Genomic DNA, 22,203 nt, shown 5'->3' on the forward strand with positions numbered 1-22,203 from the left:
GTTTTTTATTCAGTGGGAATAGTAATTGCGTGCTACCTGATTATTTGCCTGAGTGGGCAGTACCTCTGTAAGACACGCCAACAAGCGGGGACACACACACACGCACAGGCTCTCTGACTGAAGGCACACAGGAAGTGCAAGCAATTGCCCAATTATAGCGTGACACCTCACCCTGCCATTTCCATGGTTACGCCATCCACCCGTCCCCCTGAGTGAGCGGTGGAGGAAGAAAGTCCTATCTCATCAACTATCGTCACGGCAACCTCCAAACCCCCTGTCTGTGTGAGCCATACTCTCTGCAATCACAATATTACTGTGTGAGAGAGAATGAGTGTGTCTGCATACTGCATGATCAGGAATAGAATTTAAACATTTGAATCAGTGTGTGAATGGGAATGAGAATGAGTGTGAATGCATTGAGTGTGTGGGGAGTCACATTTTCATATATTTTGTTTGTGTAAGTTTTGGTTGTGTGTGTGTGTGTGTGTGTAATGTAGTGATAAGGCTCTCCACTCTGTCAGGCCATCATTCATGCCTCCCCCAAGACACACTACATAAAGCCCCACTGGAAATAGACAGGGATCAGTCAGCCCCTAAAATACACACAGAGACACTCATCCCAACACACACATAGACATAGTTTCCTTGTCTTTATTCAGAAGGCAGACCGTAGAGGTGTAAGAACTAGACACTAATCAGGACTTAAGTACATCTACTACTCATCATTGTATTAGCTGTGACATGAATAGAAAAACAAACATAAACATCATATTGTGACCAGTCTGTCCTTCTTGGTTTGGCTTATATGGAAACGTCCAGGTCAGAAACTTCGATGACAAAATGTTCCAAAATGGAGTATAAAAAGGAGTTACATTTTCAATGAATAAACAATACTCTGTGGTTAATGAGGTGGTTCATTTTGGGCCCAACAATATGTCAATCCATTGGTACGACTTCTCTTTTCTTTATTGACTTTTCATCTTCATGTTTTTGATTGTCGAAGATACTGTACTCTCCAAGCCAATCCAACAATGCCACCTGAATTGACTTTGTATGCCCAGAGTATCCATGATCACATTCCAAATGGGCGGAGTCTATTTAATTTGACTGGCAGTTCATGGGAAAGATAGGTGGAATCCTATTGTAGCCATGGAAACGCTGCTCCTGATGGAAACACCATCTTCTATGAAAGTAGAGGAGAAAGGTCAGAAGGCAGTGGTCCACTCAAAACACAAACACATGTATACAGACTATTACACCTCAAGACCATTGACAGTAACAAATGAACATAGTACTATTAAAGAGGAATACACTGAGTGTACAAACATTAAGAACACCTTCCTAATATTGAGTTGCACCCCCATTTTCCCTCAGAACAGCCTCAATTCATGGACTCTACAAGGTGTGGAAAGTGTTCCACGGCGATGCTGGACCATGTTGACTACAATGCTTCCCACAGTTGTGTCTAGTTGGCTGGATGTCCTTTGGGTGGTGGACCATTCTTGATACACACAGGAAACTGTTGAGCCTGAAAACCTCAGCATGGTTGAGCCTGGAACTTACTACCATACTCTGTTCAAAGGCACTTAAATATTTTGTCTTGCCATTCACACACACAAAACCATGTCTCAATTGTCTCATGGCATAAAAATCCTTCTTTAACCTGTCTCCTGTCCTTGATATACATTGATTAAAGTGGATTTTACAGGTGAAATCAATAAGGGTTCGTCCCCTGGATTCACCTGGTCAGTCTATGTCATGGAAATAGCACTCAGTGTATATTATTTTGGACAGCAGTTGTCAAACCTCAAATAAAGTCAGAATGGCCATTCTAATAGTGTGTATTTAGGTGTGTGTTTCTCCACTTCCTCTCACCTCTAACCCAGTGGCTGCCTTCTTCTTCAGCTGCTCACACTTCCTGTACTTGCAGATCTGGTGTCCGGTCTTACGGTTGCGGCAGGCGCTGCACTCTTCACAGTTCCCCATCCGTCGACATGGCACACACTCTCCACACCGCTTCCTCTTCCTTCTCCCAGCTCCCCCCCCGCCGCCAGGGGACGAGCTCTCGCCTCGCAACCCCTCAACACCCTCCCCAACGCCGGCCATTCCCATTGACCCTCCACCACCAGTCAGGAATCCCCCTCCTCCCGCTGTCAGAGCAAACAGGCCTGGGTTCAAGGAGAACCAGGAGCAGCCTAGCAGTGGCAGGAAGTCTGTCACACAACCCATGCTGTCCCCTTCAACCCTGGACCCACCTTCCACCTCCTCCCCATTCCCCCCAGCCCCCAGCCCGCCCAGAGGGCCCTGGTCCTTGGGTGTGGGGGTCAGTGTCAAGGCCCCAGCCCTCATCAGCAGCTCTGCAGCATGAGCCAGGTGAAGCCCACTGGGGGAATCCCAGAGGTCTATGTTGGAGGAGGGGGCCCGGTGAGGCTTGGGCTGCCTGGGCTGGTTGGGCCTGTGCTGCGCTGCGGTGGGGTGGAGGAAGCCCCTGATATCCGTACTACTGGAGCTACTATGGTGGTGGGCTATTCTGTTGGTGTTGTTGAGATACTCTGAGAGGGAGCAGGGATGAGAGTGCTTCAGGCTTCGTCTTAGAGGCTCACTGAGGATCCTATTGGCTCTCTGCTGTTCCGGAGAGGAAGGGCCAGACATGTCCAGGGTATCTGCCATACTGGGTGGGAGGTGGGGAGGTGGTGGGGTAATGCCAAGGTAAGAACAGTGACAACAGACCAGCTGTCAGTTAGCCAATCACAACACACTGACAGCTGTTATATTCCCATGATCCTCTCTGATACCTTTATACCCTGTGGAGCTGAGCAGAGGGAGATGGAGGAGACAAAGAATGGGGAGAGAGGTGGAGAAAAGAGGTAGATGTTATTAGAGAGGCATTGGTGGATGGTTGGTTTTCTTTTCAGTGAATGAAAGACAATGATGACATAGGCCTAAGTGTAATTAAGGGAATACTAGCCTGTTTGAGAGAGCTTGTAAAATGTGTCCAAAATATAGGCTACATCTGAGGCTTATAAAACGATATGCCTTGAATAACGTGACGCTTTCTACATTCAAGTTAAGATAGACCAGGGTGTTGTTGCACCTGAGTTCCAAGGGGGACAAATCTATGCAATAATGGAATACCACAAACAAATAGCCTATTGCGCATATGCGCCAGTCAAATTTGGAGCGCGCATTTCGATTTGACTACAGTAGTTGCGATGTGAGCCATGCTTGAGAAAATACAATCTCTACCTCTAAATGGCATCGAGTTCGAAAAGGATAAGAAAATACCTTTTGTCTAGACACAGTCACAGTCCAGGGTACGCGCGTGCACGACACGGTCGCAGTGGATAAATAAAACACGCTATGTTTCCTCACTAAACGACAACGTGTGTGTTTGGGTGATGTAATTCTTACAATTGATAATATTGCAAAAGTATGAATAGGTCTTATCTCTCTTCAATATATGATATGATATTATCACAGCCTTTCGTAATTCGTGCACCTACCAATGCGATGCGAGCTGACCAGAGCCCCACCGTCCAGTGGTTTGTCCGTGGTGCCTTCCACGAATATTGGAATAAATAAAGGGAGACAGAAAAAAATCATAAGAAATTGTCAACTATTAGACACATCCAATCTTTATCTACAGTGATCAACCGAGAAAACGGAGCCGTAAACCATTTGTCCAGTTCGGTGGCTGCATAGGTCCTTCGCCTTTACCGTCTCGCATTCCCACCTCCTCGTCCCCGCCACTCGCTGAGCGGAACACGCAAACACTCTTCATAGATTTGGGGGGCGTCACACAAAAAGCGAACTGGAGTCATGGTCGTGAGACTCAGAAAATGACCCCATGACCACAATATGTCCGAACAGCGAATTCCTGTGTACATTCATTTCTGTGTCGTCATATAAAATGTTACAAAACATAGACAGATAACGCCAAAGTGGATATTATTTTTTAAATAAAATTAATGACAGGAAATGTTTTCTTATGCCTACAATAACTCTTGATTGAAATAGATCACTGTTAAGAAATTGGAAAAGGCTGTTTGAGGAATCACTTTTTGTTATGAATGAAATTCATCAGACTGGCAGGTGAGTGATTGTATGTTGTGTGTGTTCCTTGCATGGTGTCATGGTGTTGGAAGCCGGACTGTAACAAACAGGGTAGTCGCCATCAGGGGAGATTGGCCAATTTAGAGGCGCACCGGAAAGTCCACTCCACCTCTTGTGAGAGTCCTGTTTGGCACACATCCAGTTGTGGTGTGAGGCTGAGTGTGTGTGCGCGTAGTGTGGCCTGGGCAACAGTAAAATGGAGAGGGGCTGCGTAATCCTCACGCCTGCTAGTGGAGCGAGAGCAGCTCCCAGCGGCTAGAGAAAATATTGCATTGTATAAGTGGGTAAAATGGCATACATCGGAGCACATAACCTGCTTTGCAGCGAGACAAAATCAGTACCACATAATGTCGGCCTTCTAGGGCTTCAGGAAACGAATGAGTCAACACTCAAGTCTGACCACTTTGACAACGTTTATTCGCAATATACAGGACAAAATACATCACCGTCAAGTCAGTCATAATCAGTAGAAAATGTATCTGTTGGACATTAAAAAAGATATATTCCTATAGGCTTTACTTTGAACAGTGGAATAGACAAGTCAGACTTGACATAAGACCAGACCTTCATCTGTAACCTTACTATAAAGGTCTATAAACAACTCTAATTAGTCAAGCTCCGCTTTCTGAAATACTATTATGGAACCCTTCTAGACCTATAGGACAGGTCCTGTCTAAAAGTCCTATTCTCTGTGATGTTTTTCATCCACGAAGATGTGCGTACGAAGGCTATTGTGTATTACAACACAATAAATTTGTCTATACTAAACGCCTTTTATTTTAAGATGAGTAAAGATAGTAGGCTACTATAGACCTGCCTATGGTACATTACCACGGCGAATGGAATATAAATCCTAGCCACAACAGCCCCTCTCCACTGCCTGGACCGTGGCCCCACATAACCTGCTCTATGAAATCTGAGATCGGGGCACCGCTCTGAGATCAGGGCAACGATAAGTAGCTAAATAAAAGCCGGCCACACCTTGGACTATATGAATCAGCGACTCTCTGTCGCGGGATTAAAGGCCAGGGGGTTTAGCGCGCCCACTGCCGTGCCAAGCGCAATCACACGGCGCGCTCTTAAGGATATGAAAACAATCGGTCTGGTCAAGGATTTGCAGAACAAATACTGTGGAACACAATGGCCACACAAGCCTGAGCACTGGTGGCAAGGTTGTCCTACTTGAGGATACAACCTGGTTAAATGATTGGTAAGTGTCCACTGTCCTTGCAAATGTATTTATGGCACCTCTCAACAGGTTGCTTTCAGGTGTAATTGGGTGCAGTGGGCTAGTGAATGTAGTAAACAATTACAATGTCCTTATATCTAGGCTACATAACTTCAGTTGTGCTTACAGTGTGAAGGTATGGCTAAGCGTGGCGAGTATTTTGAATTGATCAATTGTTCACATGGGTATTCCTAACGTTCACTTATTCAGACATTAACCTGGAGAATTATAAAATAAATAGCTTTACCTTTAGATATCTGGAATCGATGAGTTTCAAATACTACTGGGATTGACATTTGCAATGTTGGAAGTTGAGGTAACGGTAAACCTGGGGTGTTTGCATCCTGTCCGTTGGCCGGTGAGATGTTCTGATCTCGCGCACCAAGGTCAGTCAGAATACATCTGAACAGTCTTTTCTGACAGACTGGACCAGTCCAGACTGAGCGACGTCACTGGTGCGATGACCAATCAATCCAATCATCAAAAATAGCTACAAAGTAACTAACTGTAGGTTGTCAAATCGGACATAAATTTGATGTTTTGGGATAAAAACAGTGAGCTACTACATGAGTAGAATTTGATCTGAAACTGGGTAATCATAAAAATGATCAAACTTAATCACCATTTCAACTATTGTGGAACCTATTATTTAAGATGTGATTCAATGTATTGACAGGCAGATATTTGTAAGGCCAGTGGTAAAGTAACATTTTATGGCATTTAAGTGCAATTTCCCAGAGCCAAGGTTTCAGGTTATTCACATTTTAGAGGAAGCCTTAAAATCTGCTTCCCCACCCCTTTTAACTTGACTGGGGAAAACAAAGGCAAAACCAGTAGCTGAACAACATGTTGTCTTCCATCCATCTCTCCAGCCAGTGATGTTTGAAACTCAAGTGGACGCTTGAGTCGTGGTTTTTATTACACAGTTTAATCAACACACAAAGCTCAAAGAGCCTCTCAGGTAATTCAATATACAGAGTTTGTTTGGGTGAGGAGCATTTGTGTCCTCACACCCAGAGCCCAAGCCAGCCCCACAGCCTGAAGATGTTGTTCGCCTCCAATTTCAAAAATAGCAAAAATACAACCTAAGAGTTATAGGGAAATAATAAAACACAGGATAAACTAAGAAAACTTTCTTTAAATACCTGGTCCAAAACCTCCAGTTTGTGAATGTAATGAAGGTGGTGGTCTGAAGGTGACGAAAGGGGGTTTGGGGGGGGGGCGCGTGCACAGAAACAATCTTGGTTTATGGCAATGGTGGGGGACAGTGGATCAATTAAAGTCCTTTCATATAATTTGAGAGAAGACCAGAAGGCCATACAGTTTTCCATTTTATAGCCTGCTATGATTTTTAAATAATTCCTTTGTAGATTTTATACAAAATACATGAGTGCCCTCAACTCAACATGTGAAAATCTTTCCTGAAATCATGTCTATATAGCTGGGATATCAGGAGACAAAATAAGGTATAAGAGTGTAAAAATCCTTCAATTTTAGACCCCCCTCCCCACCAAAAAAAAAAATAACAGCCAGTCATACAGATGATAAGGAATGCTTTTAGAGTCAAGAACATTTGGAGTGAAGGCGCAGGCAGGGCCCTATGGAAACATCAGGGGGAGAGTAGCCCAGCCTGCATCAGAGATATGACCAGGAATAAGGAGGGGAGCGCAAGGGGCATGATTGCAGTTTGAGAATATGTACACCATGGCTGCCAGGTTAAGTGGGGTGGAGAATTGGTCGTAAAGGGAGGGGGGGGGAGGAAAGAGGGAGGTGCTCTGGTTAAGGGGAGGCGTGGCTCAAAGAAAGCACTCCAATGGAAACCAACAAGATCCGTTTTAACTTCTCTTTACTTTCAAAGCTCCCCTAACCTTAGTTGTACAGGTGGTTTCGCCATGATTCTACTCCAACACTACATTGCATACTTTTGTGTCCATTCCCGAGCTATTCTGTTGTACCTGAAAGCAAAGAGAAAGAGTGTGAGTTTCTGGTTCATGAATAGAGTACGTGTTCAGATTAACACACTGAACAAAAATATAAACGCAACATGTAAAGTGTTGGTCCCATGTTTCATGAGCTGAAATAAAAGATCCCAGAAATGATTCACAAGAACAAAATATTTAGTTCTCTAAAATGTTGTGCACAAATGTCTTTATGTCCTTGTTAGTGAGCATTTCTTCATTGCCAAGTTAATCCATCCACCTGACAGGTATGGCATATCAAGAAGCTGATTAAACAGCATGATCATTACACGGGTGCACCTTGTGCTGGGGACAACAAAAGGCCACTAAAATGTGCAGTTGTGTCACACAATGCCACAGATGTCTCAAATTGAGGGAGCGTGCAATTGGCATGCTGACTGCAGGCAAACTACGGACAACGAACACAATTGCATTTTATCGATGGCAATTTGAATGCACGGAGATACCGTGACAAGATCCTGAGGCTCTTTGTTGTGCCATTCATTCGCCGCCATCACCTGATGTTTCAGCATGATCATGCACAACCCCATGACCAAGGATCTGTACACAATTCCTGGAAGAGGAACATTTCCCAGTTCTTCCATAGCCTGCCTACTCAGACATGTCACCCATTGAGCATGTTTGGGATGCTCTGGATCGCTATGTATAACAACGTTATACAGTTCGCCAATATCCAGCAACTTCACAAGCCCATTTAAGAGGAGTGGGACAACATTCCACAAATAAATCTATGCAAAGGAGAAGTTTCGCACTGCATGAGGCAAATGGTGGGCACACCAGATACCGACTGGTTCTGATCCACGCCCCTTCCTTTTTTTTTGTTGAAGGTATTTGTGACCAGATGCTAACTGTATACCCAGTCATGTGAAATCCATATAGTAGAGCCTAATTAATATATTTTGATTAACTGATTTTCTTATATGAACTGTAACTCAGTAAAAATCTTTGCAATTGTTGCGTTTATATTTTTGTTCAGTGTGTGTATGTGTATGTATGTATCTATGTATATATATATATATATATATATGCAAACATATTCAACAGCTGCAGCATACAGACATATACACCCAGAGGATTATCTAAAGGATCTAACAAGATCATCCTGTTTAACCACTGACTCAAGAGCTTGTATGACATCCTATAGTACACCTTAATCTGAAGCAAGATATTTAGTTAGTTACTCACTTTTCCCTGTCCGTCTTGTAGATGCGAGCGATCTCCGGTACTAAGGGGTCGTCCGGGTTTGGGTCGCACAGCAGAGAGCAGATTGACAGGAGAACTAAGGGAAGGTTCGATGTTAATGGTTCAGCTTAGGACAGAGGTAAGGAGAGCTGAACTTAAATGAGTTAGGCAGTTACTGTTACAAAACAGAAACAGGAAGTTCAGTCAGTCACTCAGATACCCCACCAGACACAGGTTCCAAAACAAACAGCAAAGAGGACATATTCACATTTTACAGTCTTAGTAACATAAAAACAAAGTGTTTTCTCTTCTTTTTTTCTCCGTGTACCTTTGGAGATGGTGAGGGCGGGAGACCACTGTGATCGCAGGATGTCGAGACAGATGCTGCCGTTGCTGTTGATATTTGGGTGGTAGATTCTTGTGGTAAACGCAACCTGCACACCCAGAGAAACAAACAGAATGGACATGGTTGAGTTAAGAGGAAGAGAGAACTAAATGGATGACAGGTACAGAAAAGGAGCATCATGAAATGACGCAGTTACAGCCATCAGAGAAAAGATGCAGAAACAAATGATTGTGTGTGCTGGTGTGTATGAGAAACTACAATAAGTAGATGTCATCTGTCACTTCAGTGTGTGTATACACATTTCTGTCTCACCTTTGGCGGTTTGAAGGGGTAGTCTGTGGGAAAGTGAATGGTCAGGAAGAATACCCCACCCTGATAAGGACTGTCGTTCTGTTAGAGAGAGCAGAATATTCAGCACTATTAGTATCAAGTCAATCTTAGCAGAGTTGAACAGGTCTTTAGTATAATTTAATAATGTCGAGAAACACTGTCCTATACAACATTATATAAGCTAATATTTACGGTAGTGTGATTGTCGTCAGTACTTACAGGTCCCATTATTGTGGCTTGCCAGTGAAACACTGAAAAACAGAGAAGTGAAACCACCAGATGTAGTCAGCCAGAGTAGCGAGAGGTAGTAGGAATGCTATGAAGTCAGGCTGAGGCAAAGCCCAGGATGGGGCTAGATACTTATTCTAGAAGGTTTATAATACAATTCCAGCAGTATAAAAAATGGATTGACGTAATATCATGAATGATGTCAGTGCAGTAGTTAAGCAAATGGATATTTGAATTCAAGCAAATGTTATATTGCTGACGTAATCCATCCTAAAAACTCAGGGGAGTGGCCGAATGCCATCTAAAGATAAGAATGAATGCAAAGCTCTCAACGAAAAGAACTAACTAGAACATTACATTTTAAACAAAGATACCATTACCACCCTGAGCTAAAATGCAGAAATGTGAGAAAATCTATAAGGAATAAGAGAACATCCGAGTTTAGAACCATTAGACAACCATTCTCTCAGAAAGACCCAGGTTGCTCAACTATAGCCTATCTGGGATGTTATATAAGCCCAAAAGAAGTTGTGGACATGGGTGACAAAGCTAAAATTCGTCCAATTTTCGAGCTGAGCACATCACAGAGGGCACAGGGCAGTATATACCAGTTCAGATGGTTGCCGGAGAGTTCTTGAGAGCTAGTGATTCTCAAGCAGGCAGACAAAAAAAGTGGAATAACTACAATAAGCCAATTTGTTTCATCACTGTGTTCCCTGATAAGACATATCATTTAGCAGCAATTTGACAGATATCAGATGGCATTTGACACTTGTCTGAGTGAACCACTCAGGTTGTTAATGGCTTTGAACTTTATATCTTCTTATAATCAACAAGCAGTCTGACAGTAATTACTATGCATCTAAGACAATGATTTGACTAAAAGAGTGACTTGAGATGTATGTTCAGTGATGCTCTCACAAACTGGGTGTTCATTCCACACAATAAGCTAAATAAATCTCATTGTAAAAATTGCTTATTTTTTTGTAATTTGTAAGACAATGAAAAATGTGCAATCTGTCCAATCAACTAACATAATCTAGTATCAATGGTGTCCAGGTATGGTAAGGCAGTTAGTGACATGCTGCTCCTGGCTATGATGGTCATCTTACCTCACCTACCTTAATGTAACCATAGAACCATTGGTAAGCCAGCACAGACTTCCTGGTATCTGACCCAATACCAAAAGTGAAACTGATTTAAAGGGAAGGCATTTCACTGAGCCTGTAGATTCTAGAACAAACATGTGGCATTAAAGTAATCATTTTGAGATAAGCAGTCCAGATACTCTGTGGTTCTGGTTGGTTGAGAGATTTTACTGATAAACCAGACTGCACAAGACTCACCACATTTCAGAATATTTATGGATTATCTGCATCTAGACTACTTCTTTAACACAAATCATGTGGAGAGCAGGAAGCCTAAAATGTTGAACAGGATGTCCGAACAAAAGCGATAACTGACATGTATTGTTGTGTTGCCTGATGACGAGCTACTTACTGTCATCTCCTACTGGTCCTGCAGAACACTGGGCTGGTGGGTCCCGTGCCAAGTCATTCAACTCCTGAGAGACGAGAATACAATCGGTTAGCAATACTAGTTGAATGCATTTGTCTGCAAAGGGGCAGCCAAATGTTCATGAACAATCCAATACCGTTACAATTACATTTATATCACTTAGCACAGGCTCCAGAGAAACTTACAGAAGCAATTAGGGTTAAATGCCTTTATCAACAGATTCTTCAACCTAGTCAGCTCAGGGATTCAAACCATTGACCTTTCGGTTACTGGCCCAATGCTCTTAACCACTAGGGTACCTGCCTAACACAGACAAATCATGTATTCACTAGTAATGTGACACCAGAGTTTAGAACATATACAAAATGAGTAACAAGAGTTCACCTACAAACAGTCGAACATTATTAGATTAAACTGCCTGATCACACAGCTTCATTCTGAGTTTGAGTAATCGAAATGAACTACCTAAAAAAGTTAGGTAACAATATACATATTCCCCAAGCAACACACATGACAACCAAAGATCATAACCATGATATGAGTTAAGTCAACGTCATGGAAGCTACTACTGGGATTGCCTGGTATCTACTTGGCTAGCCATCTTTTGTCAACATGACTACCAAAAGTAATGAATCCGTATCTTCAGCTAGTTAACGATGCCCAAATGTTAGCCAACTGCCACGCATTCTGGTTGATCACTATTATGAGTGAAGATATTAACATGTAAAACATTAATTTTAAAAAGGCCCATCTGGTGATATATCTAGCTAACATACTGTTTAGTTCGCTAGTTCCATTACGTAGTTAGCTGACATGAGGATTATTTTATATGTTTTAATACACCTCATCTGGTCAGTTAGCTACCGCTACTCGGGGCCCAGTTTGACATTAATATGTCAAATTACAGCGGAGTGGAAGGCTAGAAAACGGTTTTAGCTAGTTAGGGCACGTTATTCCCAGCCATAACCTAGCAAGTTATCACATAATTAGGTAGCTAGCTAAGTGTTTACTGAATTTGTGGGACAAATATTAAATATATTTAGCTGGCTAGTTACTAACTAGCAAGCTAACTAACGTAGCCGACTGCATTAGCAGTGCTAGCTAGCAAACTGCAGAAGCCGTTAGCTGGCTAACGACTATTATGTAAACCAGTTATTTTGGATTCTAAATATGTAAATACATTGATCTCCTCTGAATAAAGATAACAAAATTACTAGCCAAGTTAACGTTAGATAGCTAACGTGAATTGGATAACTGGCAGTAAAAGGTGGAGGGCCCAAAATGTGGATCGAACACCGAAAGAGGCGCATTGGTTAACGCCGTCAGCCCAGCATTAGCCGTACCTCCGTGGGTAACAAGCTTTTAAAGGCACAACATTTAATACCGACGTCATTCAGATGACACATATACCAGACAAAATTCAAATATCACTTATTTATTGTAACTGCGAAACATTGGGCCTTGTCGTTGACTTCCTTCTTACCTTGTGAATTCTTTTAAGAGCCATTGTAATTGTGCTAGCGCTGCCGTCACCGAAAACGTGTTATACTCGATTAAAATGGCGGTTCCGGTCTCTGTCCGGAAGGAAATTATTCGAAATATATCTCAAATAATACCTTGGTCTAATACTCAAATCACCGATTACTATCAAAATGGGCACACCGATATAATGTTCTGGCTAAACTGAAAGACACTAGGGGTAGAACCACCGTCCTTCCTCCTGCTGCTGCAGCCGCTACCAAACCACTCACTCTGAGCTGTTTGTAGGAACCCTTCCGCCTACATGCGCATCCATCACTGATGTTTCAGCACCATAGATTGCGCGCCGACAACATAGCGGTGCAATTGACGTCATTTCGGCTCTCGACAAGCGACAAGATATGAATAGTTCGCATGAATGATTCGAGCCAAAATGGCTTTCAAGCATATATTTTGCACCGTTGCGAGCTCATGAGAGAGCCTAGCAAATCGTTTAAAACATCTAGCAGCAAATTAGTTGCAATAGAAAGGGGTTGGACACACCACCATCAGGAAATCGTTTACAAAATATGATTTATTATTATGTATATGGGTTATTACACGTCATATATACGGGACAGTTAAATAATAAGCGCGGAGGGATATAAGGACTATTAGAGGTTCTTATCGCGAGAATGTAGTGCCACTACAGAAGAAATTGAGCAGTGAGAACCCTCCTTCACCCTAAATACAATTTTACAGAGTATAAATAGGAGGTCAAATATTTAGCATTTAGCTCTTTACTAATGCACTGTTTTGTGTCTGTTTTGACATATCGTTAATTCGTTTTTCACATGAACATTATATATCTTGACCTATGTGGAAATCAGCCTAAAAAATAATAATAAGGGAAATGAGAGAATGTGGCTAAAGAATAAAGTAATAACAGATAATGGTCCTCTTATTCATGTTCATGCTCTATACTCATATGCATTATATGCCGTTATAAACTGGGTGGTTTGAGCACTGAATGCTGATTGGCTGAAAGCCGTGATATATTTAAGCAATAAGGCACGAGGGGGTGTGGTACTGTATATGGCCAATATACCAAGACTAAGGGATGTTCTTAATCTCGACAACGCAGAGTGTCTGGATGCAGCCCTTGGCCGTGGTATATTGATCATATACCACAAACCTCTGAGGTGCCTTATTGTTATTATAAACAGGTTACCAACGTAATTAGAGCAGTACAAACACATGTTTTGTCATAGCCATTGTATATGATCTGATAAAAATGATCTGTACTATTCTAATTCCCTTGATAACCAGTTTAGAATAGTAATAAGGCACCTGGGGAGGTTTGTGGTATATGGCCAATATACCACGGCTAATGGCTGAGGTCATTTATTGTGCTTCAGTTGATGTCTCTACACCCCACTACCATAAACCAGGTTTGAAGTTTTAATAAAGAGGGTGTGCACTACCAGGCAGGCACTACCCCCTGTGCCATAAATGTTCAGACCTCTTGGTATAGAGGACAAGTGTAGTGCACTGTGTGTAGCCTAGGCTACTGAGAAGCTACTGCTAATTATGATGGAACATAACTTTTTCTTATAAAAACTAAACAAAATGTTGTTATATACAAAGGTCTGTTTGCAATGACCTGTACTAGTGTGTATTCTCACACAAAAGGCCACTGCAGAGGACAATATGTATTGTTAGGCCTATATGTTGCGTTCCCTAAACCTGATACCCTTTACAGATAGATGGGTAATGCTTCCACAATAATGAATGCTCTTATCTAAGCTTTGAGGCAGATCCCCCATAGGGCCAGATCACGTATAATAAAATAAATAAACCATTATTATTGTTATGAACACACACGCACACCAGTAATAACAGCATATCAGGGGGCTGGTTGATATGCGGAAAGGGGGAACACCCGCATTAGAACCCCCACCGGATGGCGGTATCAGGCAGTCCCTGTATGAATGTGTGCGTGGGAGTTCCTCCTTTCGCCATTCCGGGGTGTCGCCACACCACGGAGAGTACTGAGGGAGTCCTGCGAAGAGACCGCCTAGTCCCCTCCAGGCCTCTTCACACCTCTTTACACCTTCATCCAGCCACACACGGTGCCCCGGCATGCCATAAAGACAGGTATCCGCTCATTATTCCCTCAGAGAACCGCCACAGACCTCCCCGGCAGCCCTGTTTGAAAGATTACGGAGACACCGAGGGATGCTACTGCAGCAAACGCACCCCGCACCGCGAAAATTCTCGACGTCTGCCCGAGGAACAGAAACATTTGGTTGGCGCTTGACCGATGCCCCTGAGGATGTCCGACAGCGGTGGGAACATGAACTCCGACGATCGGCCGGTTAAAAGTACGCACAATTATATAATGATGCTTAGGCCTATGCTTTATTGTTTTGGGGCATTGGCTTTGCATTGGCTGCACTAATGTCGATATGTGATTGCATGTGTGTGCGTCCCCATGTTATTTTCCCCCAATAAAACAACAACAACACTTTAGGCTATTGGATGGTGAGTCACTGATGAAAATGCAACATTGTCGAGTTATTGATGCCAGTGATTGATGATTGACAGAAACTAAAATATGTTTTAGGCTCTAAATCCCGAGAGGATGATGTGACCTGTGCACTGTATGGAAATACCCCCTTATTTTGTATTATGGGGATGTCTCTCGGCGCGCACTGAGTGATATGGTGATGCTGCATGAGCCGCGCCTGGTGGTGGGTACATGTACTGTTCAGTCAGAGTCAGAATACCCGAGAGAGAGAGAGAGAGAGAGAGAGAGATTAGCGTCTCTTTCCAATGAAACATTTCTGGCAGTTTGACGATGACAGCTAAAGGAAGACTCAAAGGTAAAATGATCATTGTTTACATTGTGTGTTTTTCTTCATTTAGGGATCAAAGGGATGCATGTAGGCTATTAGATGTTAATTAAATTGGTAGGTGTTACAAGTTAATGCATGGAAACGTGGAAGTAACGATGTGAATATAATATGTTTTGGGACTTGCCATAGGCGACCCTGAACACGTTATGTTGAGGTCCACTACGTTGGTCTTATCGGAGTGTTAATAGCCATGACATTGGCTGCTGTGAAAGCTCTATAACTTGGCCTACATTGTCAATATCTAGATGTATTTTTAGACAGTCAAATTTCCCTCACATCGCCAGGCAATTGATTCGTTTGGTTGTTAGGATGCAATTTGCGAGGTAGAAGAGACTCGATAAGGTTCCATATGACTTTAATATGGGAGCTCATAATGTAATCCATCCTGCACCTATGGCTGTGTTCTTATTTTTGTGAGTTTGAAAAGTAGTATGGTCATATGTCGCTTTATTTGCTCCCTCACGCCAAATCATGCTTAAAGAAATTATGTGCATCTGCACAAATTGTGTGTTTAAGGACTTACTTCCTTCCCTATCCTATATTTATAAGCGTCCCCAGATTCTTCTTCTGTCTCACTGACAGCCAAATGAGACAAAATGGAGTTTCGGAATGCTTAGTTGCGTATCAGCATATTGTAGCCTATTGCCTTCATCAAGGCAGCATATAATGCTGTTATTGCATCATTGGATTATGGAATATTTAATGTGTTTCTGAACAGCGGCTTTTATGAGTGGGCGGCATCAGACGAGGTGATGGAGGTTCAGCGAGCCTTGATACACCGTTTCCACACAGATTGTCATGTTTATTGGGGTCACAACAACCCTGGCAGTGTGTGCACTTGTGCACAGTCACATGCGACCATGCCTTTTTCTTCAACTGGGAGATTGTGGCGGGTTTCTGGTGTGGAAGAAAAAGGGGACGCGGGTTGATAGACACTCGGGCGGGAAAACCCGGGTTTTCCGTGTAGGGTGCGTTTGCGCGCGTGCGTTTCGCTGAGTGTACGTACATGTGCGCCACGCGTGCACATAGATGTGCATGTTAGTGTGCATGCCTGTATGTGTGTGTTTGTGTGTGTGTCTTGGAGCGCAGCTGGGCTATATTGCTCGGCTGCAATAGTGAACTAAACACAGTCTGACTCTGCACACCATACACACATCATCTACCACAATGCCACAGTGAGAATATAATGTGTCAGAGAGAGACACGTTAAAGCATCAAAGTGAGAGACAACATTTTATATGAGGAGTGAGCCAAGAGAGGAGGAGGGCATGGGTGTAGAGCAGGCCTATAGAGAAATGAACACAGTATATAGGCACTAGGCCTATGGATGGTACAGGAGCCCAGACAGTTGATTTGTTACATCCAGAGATCGGTGTGTGTAGACTACTGTAGATGGATTAGGAGAGAGTGGGATAGGACAGAGGGATGAGGAAGATTTGGGAGAGAAAGAGAGAGAGAGAGCAGCACACTGATCACAGCACACAGGCAGGCGAATGGAGGCACTGGACCAAAACTGAGTGTGGACAAGGTGAGGAAAGGAAAGAGAGAATGTGACAAGCACATGAAGGAGGTGAAGTAGATGAGAAGCGAGAGAGAAAGATGGAGAGATTACATGATGTAGGCTGATGGACAGACAGAATTCCACAGGGCTATTGGATCTTCTGATCCTGTTGACTATATCCAATCTAATGGCTCCTACTTGCAAATCATTCTCACCTGATTTTATACAATCCAGTGATCGTCAGTCATGGAGAACCATATGATGTGCAGGATTTTATTCCAGCCAATCACTAACACATGATTCAACGAATCAACTATCATCAAAGCCCAAGAGAAGGCATGCCTATTGGCATTTTGAGGAGGCAGGGAAAGGACAGGAGGTTAGGACACAAGGAATCAAGGAGTACATATTAAAAAAGAGCCAGATTGACCAATCCTAACCAACCATTGATAATTACTGTACTTCCTGGTGTCTTTCCATGGCCACACTAGCGCTCTACTCAAGGCCCACTTTCTGAGCAAAGTTGCTACTAACCCAGCCGTTTTATTTCTCTAGTGACTCATGCAATCTCTTTGCAAAGGGTGCTTCAAGTTGATAGGCTATTACATTAGAGCGTTTTCAGGCTAAGAGATTGAGCTTTTCATAGCTGTATACCATTCAGAGAACAGAAGCAGTCCTCAGAGATTGTTACTAGGTGTTTTATTAGGATCCCATTAGCTGGTGGATTAGCAGCAACTACTCTTCCTGGGGTCCACACACACAACATAAAGCAGAATGTAATACAGAACATTAATAGACAAGAACAGCTTCAGGACAGAACTAAATACATTCAAAGCTAGAATCCTTAGTTGTATAAATTAATGATATATACCCATTGATTCTTGAAGAATATAACTTGTAAATGCCTCATGAGCTTAGTTCAACTGTTGTACCCCATTAGAACCCAACATATAAGCTTGTTTCACTCCAGTGTTTGTAAACAATGTAAATATTAACAAACACAAAATAGCCTCAAACATGATTATATGATTATAGAATTTTGATACAGTATCATGGATGGTCAGTCCTTTCATCTGTAAATTTGAGACTGGTTACATTTCTCCAGGCCCATCCCTCAGCTTTTTACCAAAACAAAGGCTGGGTGTCCGTTTTGTTATTGTTTCAATTAAGGATTCTAGCTTTAAAATAAGAAAATATAAATGTTTAAAAAAAAATCCTGTAATGGAGAATAAAAGTTCTGCAGTCTTACTTGTGTGGCAGGTATCCTAGCGGCACATTGGACCAGTACCTGGAAGGTTGCTGTTTCGATTCCCTGAGCTGACGAGGTGAAAACTCTGTCCATGTGCCCTTGCACAAGGCTCTTAACCTTAATTGTTTCTGGATAAGAATGTCTCGCTGTGAATGACTAAAATGATTGGATAAGACCATTATTCAGCACTGTCAGATCAGTGATCTGTAATGAGGTAGGAAGGAAGGAAGGAAATAAAGAGAGAAGGAGGAAAGGAAAAAAGGATGGATTAATGGATTTTTTGTTAATGAATACAAGCATGCACACACGTACAAATAGGTACACACAAACACATCCACACACACAAAAATTCACACCGCTTCTGGCATGGCTCGGGCACTACAGTGCCTTGCGAAAGTATTCGGCCCCCTTGAACTTTGCGACCTTTGCCACATTTCAGGCTTCAAACATAAAGATATAAAACTGTATTTTTTTGTGAAGAATCAACAACAAGTGGGACACAATCATGAAGTGGAACGACATTTATTGGATATTTCAAACTTTTTTAACAAATCAAAAACTGAAAAATTGGGCGTGCAAAATTATTCAGTCCCTTTACTTTCAGTGCAGAAAACTCTCTCCAGAAGTTCAGTGAGGATCTCTGAATGATCCAATGTTGACCTAAATGACTAATGATGATAAATACAATCCACCTGTGTGTAATCAAGTCTCCGTATAAATGCACCTGCACTGTGATAGTCTCAGAGGTCCGTTAAAAGCGCAGAGAGCATCATGAAGAACAAGGAACACACCAGGCAGGTCCGAGATACTGTTGTGAAGAAGTTTAAAGCCGGATTTGGATACAAAAAGATTTCCCAAGCTTTAAACATCCCAAGGAGCACTGTGCAAGCGATAATATTGAAATGGAAGGAGTATCAGACCACTGCAAATCTACCAAGACCTGGCCGTCCCTCTAAACTTTCAGCTCATACAAGGAGAAGACTGATCAGAGATGCAGCCAAGAGGCCCATGATCACTCTGGATGAACTGCAGAGATCTACAGCTGAGGTGGGAGACTCTGTCCATAGGACAACAATCAGTCGTATATTGCACAAATCTGACCTTTATGGAAGAGTGGCAAGAAGAAAGCCATTTCTTAAAGATATCCATAAAAAGTGTTGTTTAAAGTTTGCCACAAGCCACCTGGGAGACACACCAAACATGTGGAAGAAGGTGCTCTGGTCAGATGAAACCAAAATTGAACTTTTTGGCAACAATGCAAAACGTTATGTTTGGCGTAAAAGCAACATAGCTCATCACCCTGAACATACCATCCCCACTGTCAAACATGGTGGTGGCAGCATCATGTTTTGGGCCTGCTTTTCTTCAGCAGGGACAGGGAAGATGGTTAAAATGAATGGGAAGATGGATGGAGCCAAATACAGGACCATTCTGGAAGAAAACCTGATGTAGTCTGCAAAAGACCTGAGACTGGGACGGAGATTTGTCTTCCAACAAGACAATGATCCAAAACATAAAGCAAAATCTACAATGGAATGGTTCAAAAATAAACATATCCAGGTGTTAGAATGGCCAAGTCAAAGTCCAGACCTGAATCCAATCGAGAATCTGTGGAAAGAACTGAAAACTGCTGTTCACAAATGCTCTCCATCCAACCTCCCTGAGCTCTAGCTGTTTTGCAAGGAGGAATGGGAAAAAATTTCAGTCCCTCGATGTGCAAAGCTGATAGAGACATACCCCAAGCGACTTACAGCTGTAATCGCAGCAAAAGGTGGCGCTACAAAGTATTAACTTAAGGGGGCTGAATAATTTTGCACGCCCAATTTTTCAGTTTTTGATTTGTTAAAAAAGTTAGAAATATCCAATAAATGTCATTCCACTTCATGATTGTGTCCCACTTGTTGTTGATTCTTCACAAAAAAATACAGTTTTATATCTTTATGTTTGAAGCCTGAAATGTGGCAAAATGTCGCAAAGTTCAAGGGGGACGAATACTTTCGCAATGCACTGTACTTTGAATGTTTTCTTCTGGATTCCCATGCTGTCCTATGTGGTACCCTTGCGCCCTGTGGATGTCTGGTTGTGTGGGTGTGTGGATGTGTGGATGTGTGGGTGTGTGTGTGTGTGGATGTGTTGATGTGTGGGTGTGTGTGTGTGTGTGTGTGTTGATGTGTGTGTGGGTGAGTGGAACTGTGTGGATGTGTGTGAGTGTGCGCGTGTGTACAGTAAGTATATTTGTGTGTGTGAGGGGGGCTTTGTGTGAGCGTACCTTGAAAGTTCTCTCAGTCCTGTACTATGGCAGGACAGAGTATTTATAGCCCTTTAGAGAGACAGAGGGAGAGAGAGAAGGAGACAAGGAGGGAGAGAGGTAGAGGTAGAGAGAGAGAAGCGGAGAGAGAGGGAGAGAAGGAGGGAGAGAGGTAGAGGTAGAGAGTGAGAGAGGGATTGTCTAATGAGGACATGTTGTTTGGGCATAGTTTCTGTTAGTGTGTGTCTGTGTATCTGTACACAGATGGCCCTTCATGTGTGAAGCATACATTAATTACACAACTTCAACCCCCCCCATCATCAGAGATGGTAGAGGCATGAACACACACACACACACACACACACACACACACACACACACACACACACACACACACACACACACACACACGTGCACTGTCACAACCCTCCCCATTTTCCATATTCCCCCTTCTTCTGCTCTCTTACCCTTCTCTTTCATTGCCCCATTGTTTCATCACTCTGTTCCTCACTCTTTCATTTATTTATGCAGAGACAGGCTGTAGGAAGAGCGGATCTCCTGAGGTGTGTCATATCATTCTCTGCGAGGTCCTGCAGAGGCCAACATATTCAGACAGAAACAGGTTCCTCACACTAAGACACCACGGGAAAACACAGCGATAGATTCACTAAGTGTTTGAACCAATGGCCAACGCAGAGCTGTCAGGTCTACCTACAGTACAGTAGATGTATTGATAAAAGGCACTTTTGTGTTTTTCAACTGTCTGTAATGTGGGCTATTCTCCTATAATGCTGTTTTTACCCAACTACGCTGTACATTCTCTGTCAATCTTCCCTACTTTTTTTTATCTATCTCAATCACAGTCTCTTTCACACACCCTCACACACACTCTCCTTTTCTCACTTGCACACTCACACACCCTCACACCGTAGTCGTTTGGTGGTGGGACTAGGGCAGTACATGGGACAGGACCTTCCTTGCATTGGTGATAGAACAGTGTGGGTTAGTTCCCTGTAGGGCTAACCCTACCGTAGTGGAGCTGGAGCAGTGACCTGACCTGGTTAGCCTTTAGCTCAGTGGGCTACGGGCTGTCTCTGCCGGTGTGGAATGCCCTCAATACGTCATTGACACGTGACTAGTGGGGGGCTGCAGGGCCTGGAGAAATAGTGTGTGTGTGGTGTGGAGTGGTGTGGTGTGGTGTGGTGTGGGGTGGGGTGGTGTGGGGTGGGGTGGGGTGGTGTGGGGTGGGGTGATTCATTAGTTTGATTTAAGATTTAAGGGATGGGGAGGTCAGGAGGTAGTAGAGGAATGTTAGACGGTGATGGATGGAAGGCAGAAAGAAACAGAAAAAAAAGTAGCGAGAGCGAAATAGAGAGAGAGAAAGATAGAGCGAAAGGCCTACTTGTGAACTAGGCCATTATCTGTGTTAGTACTGGTGGGGCTCCAATGAGGTTCTGTAGATCCTGCAAAACAATACCTTAGTGTGTGTGTGTGTGTGTGTGTGTAGGTGCGTGTGCACACAAGTGTGTTTCTGTGATGTGGCAACTTTATCTGAATGTGTGAATTTCGGTCTCTGTATTTCTTTGGGCATGTGTGTGCATGTGTGTGCATGTGTGTGCATGCGTACGTGTATGTGTGCTTCTACCTCTGTGTGTGTGTGTGTGTGTGTGTGCATGTGTATGTGTTTTTGCCTTTGTGCCTGTGTGTGTGAGTCCTCACGTGCAGCTGGGCGCTCTTGCTGTATCTCTTCTGGTCAGTCATCCCTCTCTCCAGCAGTGCCCTAGGGGCCTTCATTATGTAAGGGAAACACCGCTGCAAAGCACAGGCCGATAACTCAGCCATACCCTGAAATAAAGCCTGCTAGACCGTCTATAACACAGACAGTACATTCAAATGTACATACAT

At 43.1% G+C, this 22,203-nt stretch overlaps 3 protein-coding genes across 7 annotated transcripts in view; 1 reads left to right on the forward strand and 2 right to left on the reverse strand.

The window, feature by feature from the left end:
• Positions 1 to 633: 633 nt before the first annotated feature.
• LOC110504672 (CXXC-type zinc finger protein 5) lies at positions 634 to 5,942 on the reverse strand. Of its 2 annotated transcripts, none has more exons than XM_036970515.1 (3): positions 3,504 to 5,942; positions 1,876 to 2,812; positions 634 to 1,180 (listed from the first exon to the last, which is right to left on the reverse strand). In XM_036970515.1, the coding sequence occupies exons 2-3, from the start codon at positions 2,668 to 2,670 to the stop codon at positions 1,139 to 1,141; spliced, it is 837 nt and encodes a 278-aa protein (XP_036826410.1). In that variant the 5' UTR covers positions 2,671 to 2,812; positions 3,504 to 5,942; the 3' UTR covers positions 634 to 1,138. The 2 variants fall into 2 exon arrangements, with proteins under 2 accessions (XP_036826410.1, XP_021439119.1); XM_021583444.2 differs by having other exon boundaries at positions 634 to 1,183.
• A 276-nt stretch (positions 5,943 to 6,218) lies between these two features.
• Positions 6,219 to 12,796, reverse strand: LOC110504684 (ubiquitin-conjugating enzyme E2 D2). Of its 2 annotated transcripts, none has more exons than XM_021583456.2 (7): positions 12,408 to 12,796; positions 10,907 to 10,970; positions 9,398 to 9,429; positions 9,161 to 9,238; positions 8,831 to 8,936; positions 8,506 to 8,599; positions 6,219 to 7,296 (listed from the first exon to the last, which is right to left on the reverse strand). In XM_021583456.2, exons 1-7 carry the CDS (start codon positions 12,429 to 12,431, stop codon positions 7,251 to 7,253), a joined length of 444 nt encoding a protein of 147 aa, XP_021439131.1. In that variant the 5' UTR covers positions 12,432 to 12,796; the 3' UTR covers positions 6,219 to 7,250. The 2 variants fall into 2 exon arrangements, with proteins under 2 accessions (XP_021439131.1, XP_036826411.1); XM_036970516.1 differs by lacking the exon at positions 12,408 to 12,796 and adding an exon at positions 11,110 to 11,130.
• A 1,612-nt stretch (positions 12,797 to 14,408) lies between these two features.
• Positions 14,409 to 22,203, forward strand: part of LOC110504663 (serine/threonine-protein phosphatase 2B catalytic subunit alpha isoform) — a 69,235-nt gene continuing 61,440 nt past the window's right edge. For 2 of the 3 annotated variants that reach the window (XM_036969830.1, XM_036969832.1), the window contains exon 1: positions 14,409 to 14,766. In XM_036969830.1, the coding sequence (XP_036825725.1) occupies positions 14,706 to 14,766 (61 nt within the window). In that variant the 5' untranslated portion in view covers positions 14,409 to 14,705. Of the gene's footprint in view, positions 14,767 to 15,144; positions 15,268 to 22,203 lie in introns of those variants that run through there. The other variant, XM_036969831.1, reaches the window with a different exon arrangement.

Source organism: Oncorhynchus mykiss, chromosome 31, assembly GCF_013265735.2.
Source record: "Oncorhynchus mykiss isolate Arlee chromosome 31, USDA_OmykA_1.1, whole genome shotgun sequence".
NCBI classification, from domain to species: Eukaryota; Metazoa; Chordata; class Actinopteri; order Salmoniformes; family Salmonidae; genus Oncorhynchus; species Oncorhynchus mykiss.

What these genes read in the sequence shown, in the direction of transcription:
- LOC110504672 (XM_021583444.2), bottom strand. Translation starts at nt 2,670, where the DNA reads ATGGCAGATACCCTGGACATGTCTGGCCCTTCCTCTCCGGAACAGCAG. An exon ending in AGGCAGCCACTGGGTTAGAG is followed by an intron (nt 1,184 to 1,875) that starts GTGAGAGGAAGT and finishes CTACTTTCATAG; the next exon opens with AAGATGGTGTTTCCATCAGG.
- LOC110504684 (XM_021583456.2), bottom strand. Translation starts at nt 12,431, where the DNA reads ATGGCTCTTAAAAGAATTCACAAG. An exon ending in AAGCCACAATAATGGGACCT is followed by an intron (nt 9,239 to 9,397) that starts GTAAGTACTGAC and finishes TCTCTCTAACAG; the next exon opens with AACGACAGTCCTTATCAGGG. An exon ending in ACCCCTTCAAACCGCCAAAG is followed by an intron (nt 8,937 to 9,160) that starts GTGAGACAGAAA and finishes CTGGGTGTGCAG; the next exon opens with GTTGCGTTTACCACAAGAAT.